The following is a 12720-nucleotide window of genomic DNA, read 5'->3' as shown; positions in this document are numbered from 1 at the left end:
ACGTAGAGACAAGCCCTTGAACTCCTTTTATAACCTGCACTCAACCTGCACTGCACCTGCGAAGAACAGAAGACTAGTCGTTGTGAGCCAACGGATAGTTCTGGACCGATCAGGCTGAAGCCTGATCGGTCCAGGGCACCTCTGATCGGTCCTGGTGACCGATCAGGCCCCATTCTGATCGGTCCCCGGACCGATCCCACCTCTCTGTAAGAGAGGTGGCTGCGTCTCTGATCGATCGTGGAGACCGATCAGACTCCCTGCTGATCGGTCTCCAGACCGATCAGATGACTTACAGAACCCTTCTGTTTTTTATCTGATCGGTCACCAGACCGATCAGATACTCAGGCGTATCGCTGGATCGGTCACCAGATATATCCAGGTTTAGAGCTCCAGCCCTAAACCCTAAATGGTCCTGAGAAAGAGCTACCGAGCCCTCTCTTGACCTAGTCCAGAGAACGAGCTACCGAGCCCTCTCCGACTTCGTCCGGTCCAGAGAACGAGCTACCGAGCCCTCTCCGACTTTCCGTGCCAAGTCTCCAACTTGGTCTTCTCCGTGCCAAGTCTCCATACTTGGACTTTTCCCGTGCCAAGCTCCCTGCTTGGACTTTTCACCAGATGTCTGGTCAACCTTGACCCATCTGGATTTCCCTTGCCTGGCTTCACTCACCAGGACTTCCAAACTGCCTAGCTTCACTCACTAGGTCTTTCCCCTGCCTGGCTTCACTCACCAGGTCTTCCCAACTGCCTAGCTTCACTCACCAGGACTTTCTCCAACTGCCTGGCTTCACTCACCAGGACTTTCACTTTCACCTAGCTTCACTCACTAGGATTTTCACCTGGCTTCACTCACCAGGATTTCCAATCTGCCTGGCTTCACTCACCAGGACTTTTCCGTCTGCCTGGCTTCACTCACCAGGACTTTCCAGTCAAGTATCCGGTCAACCTTGACCTACTTGACTCTTCTTCATTCAACCTGATCAGACCCTGATCAGTATCTCTCCGCATGGACAACTGCACCTGCATTGTCCATGTCTACATGTCTTTCTGTATTGTCAAACATCGAAACCATGACCAAGGTTTACGCTTGGTCAACTAGGTCAACCTTGACCTACTGGAAATTGCACCAACACACCCGACCAAATAAAGGTCGGCAGGGCTGAAAGAGGCACTTCACCTCATACAACTTCCTATGAGCGCCTGACCGAATGAAGGTCGGCCGGGCTTAAAGAGGCACTTCGTCTCCTACAAACCTCCTATGAATGCTCGACCAGATATAGGTCGACTAGGCTTAAAGAGGAACTTCGCCTCCTACAAACCTCATATGAACGCCCGACCAAATAAAGGTCAGCCGGACTTAAAGTGGCACTTCGCCTCATACAACTTCCTATGAGAGCTCGACCGAATGAAGGTCAGCGGGCTTAAAGAGGTACTTCGCCTCTTACAAGATTCATATGAACGCCCGACCAAATAAAAGTCGGTTGGACTTAAAAAGGAACTTCGCCGCATACAACTTCCTATGTGCACCCGACCGAATGAAGGTCAGTCGGGCTCAAAAAAGCACTTTGCTTCCTACAAACCTCTTATGAATACTTGATTGAATAAAATTCGGCTAGGTTTAAAGAGGCACTTTGGCTCCTACAAGGTGGTAAAGGTGAATACGCTCGCCCTCAGCGTCCCCACCAATCCGTCCCAGGGATCTTTGAAATAATGACTAACACATAAGGGAACTTTGGCTCCTATAAACCTCATATGAATGTGAAGATGAGAGCTCTAATTTTTAGAACAGCACATTACAGAAAAATAAATAAAAAGTTGATGGCTCCCACATCATATTTTAGAAAGAGAAGTGAACAAAGAAGAATTGTTTGATGAGTTTAATATTGCAAGCCATGAGAGTTATTTAAACAGATTGTCCAAATAATAAACCATTAATTAAATATGACATACATACAATCATAAAAATTATAATCATATTAATAAATATGCTAAACTTAAAAATATTACCATTTACTATTGATTTGTATGGATCTTTGATTATGATATAAATAAGATAAATTTTAATTTATTAAAATTAATTTAAAATTTTTATTATTATTGCTGTCATTATAATCCAAAACAAGTGCATGCTAAAACATATTAGTTACGGCTAGAGTATATGTTACCAGCTCCATTATTTATTTCAAACTTAATTTCACAAAGTATTGCTACATGCAGCTTGTCAAAATTAAAGGAACAAACAATGACAGTCCACAGAAAGAAAAAAAAAAAAGAGGAAAAAACATAAACCCGGTAACAATTATAATTAATCATATAATTAACCATTGTATAGTTAATTAGCTCCTAGTTAATTAATTGCTTTGACCGCCTCAAATCTTGGTTCTTTGGGCATGTACTTCTGCTTCACGTACACGTCCATGTAGTCCCCGAAGAGAAACTCGGGGTAGGCGCCAGTGGTCTCGTCGACGGCGGAGGCCGAAGCCGGACAAATGACGGCCTTCACTGAAGGGTTGTACAAGGAGGCGACGGAGCGGCGGTTGCCATTGCCGGTGGCGAGCACGCGGTGCCACACGCTCTTGTACCGCCCATTGCTGACCACCTCGATCTGGTCCCCGGTGTTAATGACGATGGCATTGGCCAACGGCTGCACGTCCACCCACTCGCCGTCCTTGAGGATCTGCAAGCCTCCGACACGGTCATCTTGGAAGAGGAGGATGACGCCGCCAGCGTCGGTGTGGGGGCGGAGGCCCAGCTCCACAAGGTCCAACCGCGGGCAGGGCGGGTAGTGGCTCACCTTAATTCAATGACGCAACATCAGAATTAAAATTAATTGTTTTATTTATAATTAAAGTCTCTCCTAGCTCTATCAAGTGTCAATCAATTATATAATTCTCACCTTGGTGCCGAAGAACGGCTCGTGCTCGCCGTTTCCGGTGAACTGGTTCTTGAAGGTGCCCTTCTCCAGCCCCAGGTTTTCTTCCATGGTTTCCATCAATTTCTCGGCTAACTTTTTCACCTCCGCTCTGTACCCCCTCATCGTCTCCCTAATGATCAATTGATCCATCGAATTAATCAATTTATGTAACATATATAATAATTGTCATGAACAATTCATGGTGGTGTGATATAATTAATTAATTAATTAATTACTTGAATTGGGGAGGATGGGATGGCCATTGGTTGTCGTCTTGGAGAACAAAGACGTCCTCCCAATCCACATCGTCCAACTTTTTCTTGTTGTTGTTTACTTCTCCAGCGACCTCTTCTTCTTCCCGAACGAGTTGGTCGAGGAGCTGCACCGGCTTGGACGCCTTGAAAGCCTCGGCTCTGTGCCTGTAGCACTCCGTGCACACCTTCTTCACGCGTTCAAGCAGCTCCACCGGAATCCCATGGTTCACCAGCTGCAAAAACATTAATTTTAGTAACATTAATTAATTCCCAAATTGACTGATCTAATTAAAACAGTAGCAATCTAATTAAATAACAGAGTCATAAAACAACAGACCTGGAAGAATCCCCACTGTTGGCATCCATTGTCGATCTGAGCCAGAGTCTCAGCCCTCTCCTTCCCTTCCAGCTTGGAGAAGTCGATTACCGGAATAGCCATGAAGAGAGAGAGAGAGTACTGGTGGTCGGCTTTTGCTGGGCTAGCTAGCTGCTGCTGGTGGAGTAGTACTGCTCGATCAGTGTGAGAAATTCACGACGAGCGAGGGGGCGTTTTATAGAGAATTAAGGATCGATGATAGTTCAGTGTCCACATCACGGGGAAGAAACGGAGAAGCTACTGCAGGAGCTAGCCGGCCACGAGACGGAGCAATAGTTTTGTTCAAGTTGTTTTCCTCTTTTGTTGTAAGAAGCATGTGAGGAAACAGCAGCCTCCGTCTTCTTCTTTAACACTGGTTTTCTGGTGGCCAGTGCAATTATTCAACGAATTATTGCAGGAGATGGAAAGATATGCATTAGAATGATGATGGTGTAAAATGTGGTGGAAAATATTTACATTTTTTTTCTTTCAGGAATTATATAATTGTCCGAATAATGCATAATTAATTAATGTCAATGATTGCGTGTTGATGCCCATTATATTGACCAACTCACAGTCAGTGGGATGTAAACGAGTCTACAGATCGCATATCCCTATCCATGGAATCCTATGAGCATCCACAATCATAAATATTTGTAAGGAGCTCTTTTTTTTAATACTACGTTAAAAGTAAAATTCTTTATATATTTTTTTATTATTAAAAAATTTTTCAACAATTTTTTCTCAATTTTTTTCATTATATATATTTATTATCTCTCCTTCGTTTTTTTCCATATAAATATTTAAAACATAATAATTAAAAACTTAAAAAACTGACGATGAAGTGGCTCCGCGTTTATAGAGCCGCTCGTCGTTTGACGGATGGACCTCCTCGTGGGAGCTTCAGACTGTGGATGCTCTAAGTTCCAAGGTCAAGTTCAATTATATTTAAATAATTATTTTCAAATCATATACATAAAATTCATATATGGTTACTCTTAACTTATTATTTTTATTTTCAATACAAATGAAATTATAAATGTAACTTTGTTAATTAACCGAGTTGAATATGTTCTTTTGCTTATCTTATTGGGTTTGTTATATATATATATGATCGAGCTGATTTATTGAAATTATTTATGGGGTTTGAAGGAAGAGTTGAATCTTTTATTAAGCTAAACTAATAAGGGTGTCTTGCTTTATTAACAATTAGGGCACCAACTATATATTTACCTCTATGTCATCTTCATGGTCCTAACAAAAACTTCATTAGTCTTGCAAAAACATTTTAAATGTGTATCATTATCTTTTCCCATTTAGCATAATAATCCTTAAAATATATTTTTTTTTTGTCAAATTTAGATTTAGTTTATAGGTCATATTTATCATATTGAAAATACTTGTTTAAAAAGAACCCACGGAGAGATTTAATTTTTGAATGAGAATTTTACCTTTTTTGGTTAAGGGCGGCAATGAAAATTCATATATAATCAACTAACTTAAGTCAAGTTAGATTTAGATACTCAATTATATTCAATAATTGAGCTTAAGTTTGCTTAAAATTATAGGTACCCATAGTGGCCCATAAGTTTAGACACCCATTTATTATTGCAAATGGACATATACAATGGATATTTATTGCGTACAATGATATGTTATCACTAAACTAGTTACCATAAAGATGATACAGTAAACATATGACCTAATTTGTGAAAACTCCTCACTACCGTTCCATTAAATTATTTAACAAGGTTATCAGTCGAGAACAAACAACAAAACTTTTGACATTTTTAAAATTATAAGGGGTGCTTTGAATAGCAAGTGAGTATTAGAGGTACAATGAAACAAAAATCTAACTGATAAAAAACGATAAGAAAAGAAAAACATGTTGAGGTTCTAGAACCAGATTTGACTAAGCTAACCGATGTTTTTCGAAATTATGGCACATTTATCATTAATTACATGTTGATGATGAATCAAATATTGGTATAATTAACTGTCACTATCTCTGGGTGATAAGATAGTGGTGCCACGTATGATAGTCTTGTCCTTTTCTTTTAAGTTTTTCTTCACCTGAAATTCTATCTTTTTTTATGTTTCTTATGAGGTACTATTGTGATTGTTTGCTCGATCAATCTTGTCCGATATATTAAATATTAGATGTTAGTGTTGGATTTGACGGGATCTAATATATGATGTTGACCTATAGATTATAATTAATTGGGTTATTCTTTAATAATTTATTTAATTAGTCCAATAATTAAAGTTTTGATGGATGGACTAATGATTGAATTTTTTATTAGGCCGGTCCTATCTCTTGCTCTACCTATTAAGAATTAGGATATGTTGTTATTATAAATAGGCACTTACGTCTAGCCTATTTGAATGCTTATTACATATTCTTACACACAACGACTTATGACGACTTATGACAATCCTAAGAAGTACACACAGGAATCCATATCCTCTCGTAGAGCAAAAGAGGTGAAGATCAAGTCTTCAATAATGTCAGCGCTCAATGCAAGTAATTCTTATTCTCTAAATCCGTTCATGTGCTTGATAAGATCCGCTTTACAGTAGAAATCTTGATTATGGGATCAAGCTTATGTCACGTTCTATCGCCTTAAGATAAATCTAACATTTGGTATCAGAGTGAAGGTTGATTCAAGTATATGAATTGATATAATACGTTATTACCTATCGACATGTTATATCTAGTCGTTTGACGTCTTACAATGAATTATGAAGGTAAATAACTTATATTCACAAGGAAGAATATATTTCAATCTCGTTTATTTGAATCTGAATTAATTATGATTTTAATCTTGAAATGATGGACATGCATTAATAATAATTTTCTTTTACTAAATAGGAGCATTTGTTTTGAATGTTAATGTTATTAATTATGTCTCAAAACAAATATTTGATGACAATTAATGATATAATTAATTACTATATATAAATCAATGTTGCATAAGTTATTTCTATAGATGATTTATTCATGATATCAAGACAACTGCCATAATTATTAATGTTGTTATAGCATATGTCATTAATAGTTGCCATATTAGTTGTCATATTAATAATCATATTATTTATTAAGATAAATATCTTATGTGTTAATGTGCTTTCGATAAATCATTTACCATAATATATTAGGAAATAATGTCCATATTATCTTTATATTATTACATTTATGCTTGATTGATTTAATTGTTGATTTCGTCATCTCGTTATTTAAGGTATTAAGATATCCTTAATTGATTTTAAATTATAATTATTATTTTCATGTATATAATTATGGTACGCATGATTGAAAGCATGACATAAATATATTAAATTTAATATGGGACTTTTATTTATTTTCATGATAAGTCAACCAACGGAAGATTTATCAATTAAATAAATAGAAATAACGAAATCACACTTATGTTACATTCTTATATTAAAATTAATAATTGACCCAACCGAAAATTATTATTTTAATTACTGAATAGAATTTATTATAGTATGAATTTATCTTCTGACTAATGGTGGGGTCAATTCAACTATAATTATACTAAAAATTTTATGGAAAAAATTTATGTGCAGTTATTACAGTCATCCCAACGGAAGGTTGTAATATTTTGTTATTTTTTTATAGAAAATTTATGTTTAATTTTCTATAATACTTTAGCACGAACACACAATTTAATCGTAGTTCTAAATCAATTCTGCCCAACGGTGATTTGAATTTAGCTCTATGATTAAGTCAAAAATCTAACGGAGAAAATTTATGTGCATTTATTACAATCGGCCCAATGGAAGGTTGTAACATTTGCTTTTTCTCGATGGATAATGTATGTCATTATTCTCCATCATAATTTTTGGTACTAATGTAATACTTAATTGTAGTCTGAATTTATTATCTGCTCAACGGTGATATAAATTCAATTCTATAATTACATTAAAGTGTACTTCTTCAATCGCTTATGTATTATGATTATGATTTATATTTTCCATTATTGTTAATGAGCATGATTTAACTCTATGAACACAGCTTCAATTATGAGCCAAATCGCATCCATTGAAACTCTGACGGGTAGCAATTTTAAGAAATGGAACGAACATATTCGCCTCGTTTTGGGTGTTATGGACATTGATTATGCCTTACGGGTTGATAAACCTACCCCACTTTCAAACACTAGCACTCAAGAAGAAAAATCTGCTTATGAAAAGTGGGAAAGGTCCAACCGTTTGTCACTTATGATAATGAAAGGTTCCATATCATCGGATATTCGAGGAGACGTGCCTGATTCTGAGAATGCTAAAGACTTCCTTAATTCCGTTGAGGAGCAGTTTCAGAGTTCCTCTAAAGCACTTGCTACCACATTGATCATCAAAATGGTAACTTCTAAGTACAACCGCCTTGGTGGTGTTTGTGGGCATATTCTAAGAATGAATGATATGGCTGCTCAGCTTAAGGCCATGGACATGGAGATCTCTGAGGGCTTTCTCGTTCACTTCATTATGACATCTCTTCCTTCTCAGTTTGGTTCTTTCAAGATCAACTATAATACTCAGAAGGAGAAATGGAAAATGAGCGAACTGATCAATATGTGTGATCAGGAAGAAGAAAACCTTAAGGCTGAGACACCTGATAGTGCTCACTTTACCACTCAATGACAGGGCAAGAAACGGAAACTACATTGAAAGGATAAAAGACATGTGAAGAAAAATAATGATGGAAATAAGGCAAAGACTTCATGTTCCAAGACTCGCAAATACAACTTTTGTCGCGAACTTACTCATTTTCAGAAGGATTGTCCAAAATTCAAGGAGTGGTTAGCTAAAAAGGGTAAAATGTCTAGTTATGTTTGTTATGAATCATTTCTTGCAAATGTTCCTACTGATACATGGTGGATTGATAGTGGTGCTTCTGTACAAATTACTTATTCATCGTAGGGATTTCGTTTCGCGAGGAAGCTAAATAAAGGAGAACACAACGTTTTGGTTGGAAATGGAAATAAAGTTCCAGTTGAAGCCGTAGGAACTCTCTCTTTGGTTTTGGAGAGTGGTTTCAAACTAGATTTATTTGATATTGTTTATGTTCCCAGTATTACAAGAAACCTTATTTCAATTTCTCGACTTGTCGGTTATGGTTATTCTGTCTTGTTCAAGAATAAAGATTTTACCATTTCATTAAACAACAAAATTATTGGTTATGGTATTTTAGAGGGAGACCTCTTTAAATTATATTTAAATGCTTCTTCTGCGAATATATTGGAATCCATGCATGAAAATTGTACAGCCCAAATCAGCAACAAAAGAATATTAATGGATGAGAATTCGTTAATACTATGGCACGAACATTTGGGCCATATATCTCAGGACAGAATGCAATGTCTCATTAAAGATGGAATACTTCATTATTATATTTCTCTAATTTCGACACATGTATTAAGTGTATTAATGGAAAATTTACACAAAAGAACAAACATGACACCACCAGAAGTAATGGACTATTAGAACTGATTCATACTGATATCAGTGGTCCTTATACTCTTGGTATTCATGGGCATCGTTATTTCATCACCTTTATTGATGACCACTCTCGTTATGGATATATTTATCTCCTTCGTGAAAAATCTAAAGCACTCCATGTTTTTAAGGATTATAAATCTGAAGTTGAAAACCAACTTGATCGAAAGATTAAAGTGGTTCGATTTGATAGAGGAGGAGAATATTATGGAAGATTCTCTGACTCAGGTCATAATCCTGGATCTTTTGCCTTATTTCTGAAAGAATGTGGTATTATTGCTCAGGTTTCTATGCCGGGCACATCTCAGCAAAATGGTGTCGCTGAGAGACGTAATCGTACCCTTAAGGATATGGTATGAAGTATGATATGCCAAACTTCTTTACCTAAGTATCTTTGGGTTGAGGCTCTTAAGATAGCTATGCATATACTAAATCGTGTTCCTACTAAAGCTACGCCTAAAACCCCTTATGAAATATAGGCGCAAAGGAAACCAAATATTGGGTATATTCGTGTATGGGGATTTCCTACAGAGGCTAAAATTTACAACCCAAATATACGAAAGCTTGATCCTAAGACAATAAATTGCTATTTCGTCGGTTACCCAGAACATTCAAAGGGTTATCGATTTTATTGTCCATCACATACCACAAGAATAATCGAAACTAGACATGCAATATTTTTGGAAGATGTTGGTAATTATGGTGATAGCATGTCTCACAAAAATATTCTTGAAGAGGAACGTGAAATTTTAAATGTTCCCATTATTTCAAGAGATTTAATTATCCCTGATTATGTGGGAGAATCATCAAATAATGAGACAATGTCTAATGTTTCAGACCACGTTGATGAACCTTCTCCTATTATTATTCATGACCTACCTTTACGAAGGTTAGAACGAGTGAGAAAGCCAACTACTCTTGATGACTTTATCTATTTTGATGACTGTGACAATTCTATTGGGAATGATCCCACATCATTTAATGATGTAATGACAGGCGAGCAAACACCTCAATGACTTGAAGCCATGAACGAAGAGTTGACATCAATGAAATTAAATAATGTGTGGGACCTTGTAGACTTGCCTCAAGGATTCAAACCGATAGGTTGTAAGTGGGTTTTTAAAACCAAACTGAGTCCTCAAGGAAATGTCAAATGGTACAAGACATGTTTGGTTACTAAAGGGTTTACGCAAAAGGAAGGCATTAATTATAATGAAACCTTCTCACCTGTGTCTAAAAAGGATTCGTTCCGTATAATTATGTCCCTTGTAGCTCATTTTGACTTAGAGCTACATCAAATGGATGTCAAAACTGTATTCCTTAATGGTGACTTGCATGAAGATATTTATATGATGCAACCAGAAGGATTTCTGGTTAAGGGCAAGGAACAAATGGTATGTAAACTTAAGAAATCCATTTATGATCTTAACCGGTCATCTCGACAGTGGTATTTGAAGTTTCTAGAGGTGATCAATAAATTTGGTTTCAAGGAGAACGTTGTCTACCAATGCATTTTTATGCGAATTTGTGGGAGCAAATTTATCATTCTCGTATTGTATGTGGATGATATTTTACTTGCCTATAATGATTTAGGCATGTTACGAGAGCCAAAAGATTTTCTATCAAGTAAATTTGATATGAAAGATCTCGGTGAAGTCTCTTATGTTATAGGCATTGAAATTCATCGGGATAGATCTCGTGGTATGTTGGGTCTATCTCAAAGAGCCTATATTGAAAAGGTTCTTAAAAGATTCAACATGCATAATTGTTCTTCCATAGTTGCATCGGTCTATAAAGGCGATAGGTTCAGTGTATCACAATGTCCTAGGACCCAGTTGACACTTAATGAGATGGAGCAATTTCCTTACGCATCTGCTGTAGGAAGTCTAATGTATGCTCAAGTGTGTACGCATCCAGATATCGCATATATTGTTGGCATACTTGGTTGATACCAAATTAATCCAGGAATGGATCATTGGAAGAATACAAAGAAAGTTATGCGATACTTACAGGGTACAAAAGATTTCATGCTCATTTACAGGAGATCAAATTTTCTCGAGGCCATTGGATATTCTGATTCTGACTATGCAGGATGCCTTGATACTAGAAAATCTACATCTGGATATATTTTTATGTTATCTAGAGTACCTATTTCATGGAAAAGTACAAAGCAGACTATTACAGCTTCTTCTACCATGGAAGCAGAATTTGTAGCCTGTTATGAAGCATCGTGCCATGCTATATGGATTAAAATTTTTATCATGGGGCTTCAAGTGGTGAATTCTATGTCCAGACCATTGAAAATATTCTGCGATAATCAAGCTATCGTATTCTTTTCTAAGAACAACAAGTCAAGTAGTGCTTCCAAGCATATTGACATTAAGTATCTTGTTGTGAAGGAAAGGATCCAAAACGAGTTAATATCCATTGAGCACATTAGTACTGGTGCTATGGTGGCGGACCCATTGACAAAAGCCTTGCCTCCCAAGATGTTTCGCGAACATGTGCATAACTTGGGACTTTTTGCAAACTTTAATTTAGAGAGGGTATTTATTTGATTTGGATATTGATTTGTAATCACATTTGTAATGTTTTGGATCCTATTTATGATCATGTGATTTATTGCTTTTATTTACGCATTAACATTAAGCATTATAAATAAATCACTGAAGGACCACTTATGTTTATTGAACCATAACATCGACAGTGTAAGATTGTGAGTTAGGAATGAATCTATTACATATGATTTTAGATCTCGGCCTATATCCGATCAAACATTTAGATGATGTGGATTATTAAGGATATAATGTTGCTGGTATATTAAACCCATTTTGAAGCTAATTATGTCCTTTGGCCAAGTGGGAGAATGTTGGATTCGACGGGATCCAATCCATGATGTTGGCCTACAGATTATAATTAGTTGGGTTATTCCTTAATAATTTATTTAATTAGCCCAATCACTAAAGCCTTGATGGACGGACTAGTGTTTGTATTTCTTATTGGGCCGGTCCCATCTCTTGCTCTACCTATTAAGGATTAGGGTTTGTTGTTATTATAAATAGTCACTTAGGTCTAGCCTATTTGAATGCTTATTACATATTCTTACACACGACGGCTTACGGCGACCCTAAGAAGTACACACGGGAATCCATCTCCCCTCGTAGAGCGAAAGAGGTGAGGATCAAGTCTTCAATGATGTCGGAGCTCAACGCAGGTAATTCTTATTCTCTAAATTCGTTCATATACTTGATAAGATCTGCTTTACGGTAGAACTCTTGATTATTGGATCAATCTTATGCCATGTTCTACCACCTTAAGATAAATCTAACAATTAGATATTGGATTGATAAATTTGAATAGTCTCCTTGACTAATTTTAGGATGATCAATTTGGTCTCATAAAATTTTTTATCGGGCATCAGGATAAATCGAGAAGTGTGTATGGTAGGCAGTCCAGAAGTTCAACATTATTTAATTGCGTACCCCATTTGGAGAAAAAATTTCTACAAATACGTCATAACTGGGATCGAATCGTGGATATCTGGATGACAACCTAGATGTTCTACCATGACACCATAATCCTGGGGATACGATATTAGATATTAGAGTTGTCAACTCAAAATGCAATTTTTTTGTTGTTGTTAATTTAGGTATCTAAACCTTAGACTCAACTAGTTTAGG

General features: G+C 36.6%; 2 protein-coding genes across 2 annotated transcripts; one reads left to right on the top strand and one right to left on the bottom strand.

The window, feature by feature from the left end:
- Positions 1–2272: 2272 nt before the first annotated feature.
- LOC121992505 (1-aminocyclopropane-1-carboxylate oxidase-like) lies at positions 2273–3924 on the bottom strand. The gene is made up of 4 exons (XM_042546949.1): positions 3503–3924; positions 3148–3398; positions 2894–3041; positions 2273–2791 (listed from the first exon to the last, which is right to left on the bottom strand). Exons 1-4 carry the CDS (start codon positions 3602–3604, stop codon positions 2345–2347), a joined length of 948 nt encoding a protein of 315 aa, XP_042402883.1. The 5' UTR covers positions 3605–3924; the 3' UTR covers positions 2273–2344.
- A 3625-nt stretch (positions 3925–7549) lies between these two features.
- Positions 7550–8185, top strand: LOC121991014. Its single transcript, XM_042545046.1, has one exon. It carries the CDS (start codon positions 7550–7552, stop codon positions 8183–8185), a length of 636 nt encoding a protein of 211 aa, XP_042400980.1.
- The last annotated feature ends 4535 nt before the right edge of the window (positions 8186–12720 follow it).

This window comes from Zingiber officinale, chromosome 6B (assembly GCF_018446385.1).
Source record: "Zingiber officinale cultivar Zhangliang chromosome 6B, Zo_v1.1, whole genome shotgun sequence".
NCBI lineage: Eukaryota > Viridiplantae > Streptophyta > Magnoliopsida > Zingiberales > Zingiberaceae > Zingiber > Zingiber officinale.
This window is presented reverse-complemented; position numbering and strand designations above follow the sequence as displayed.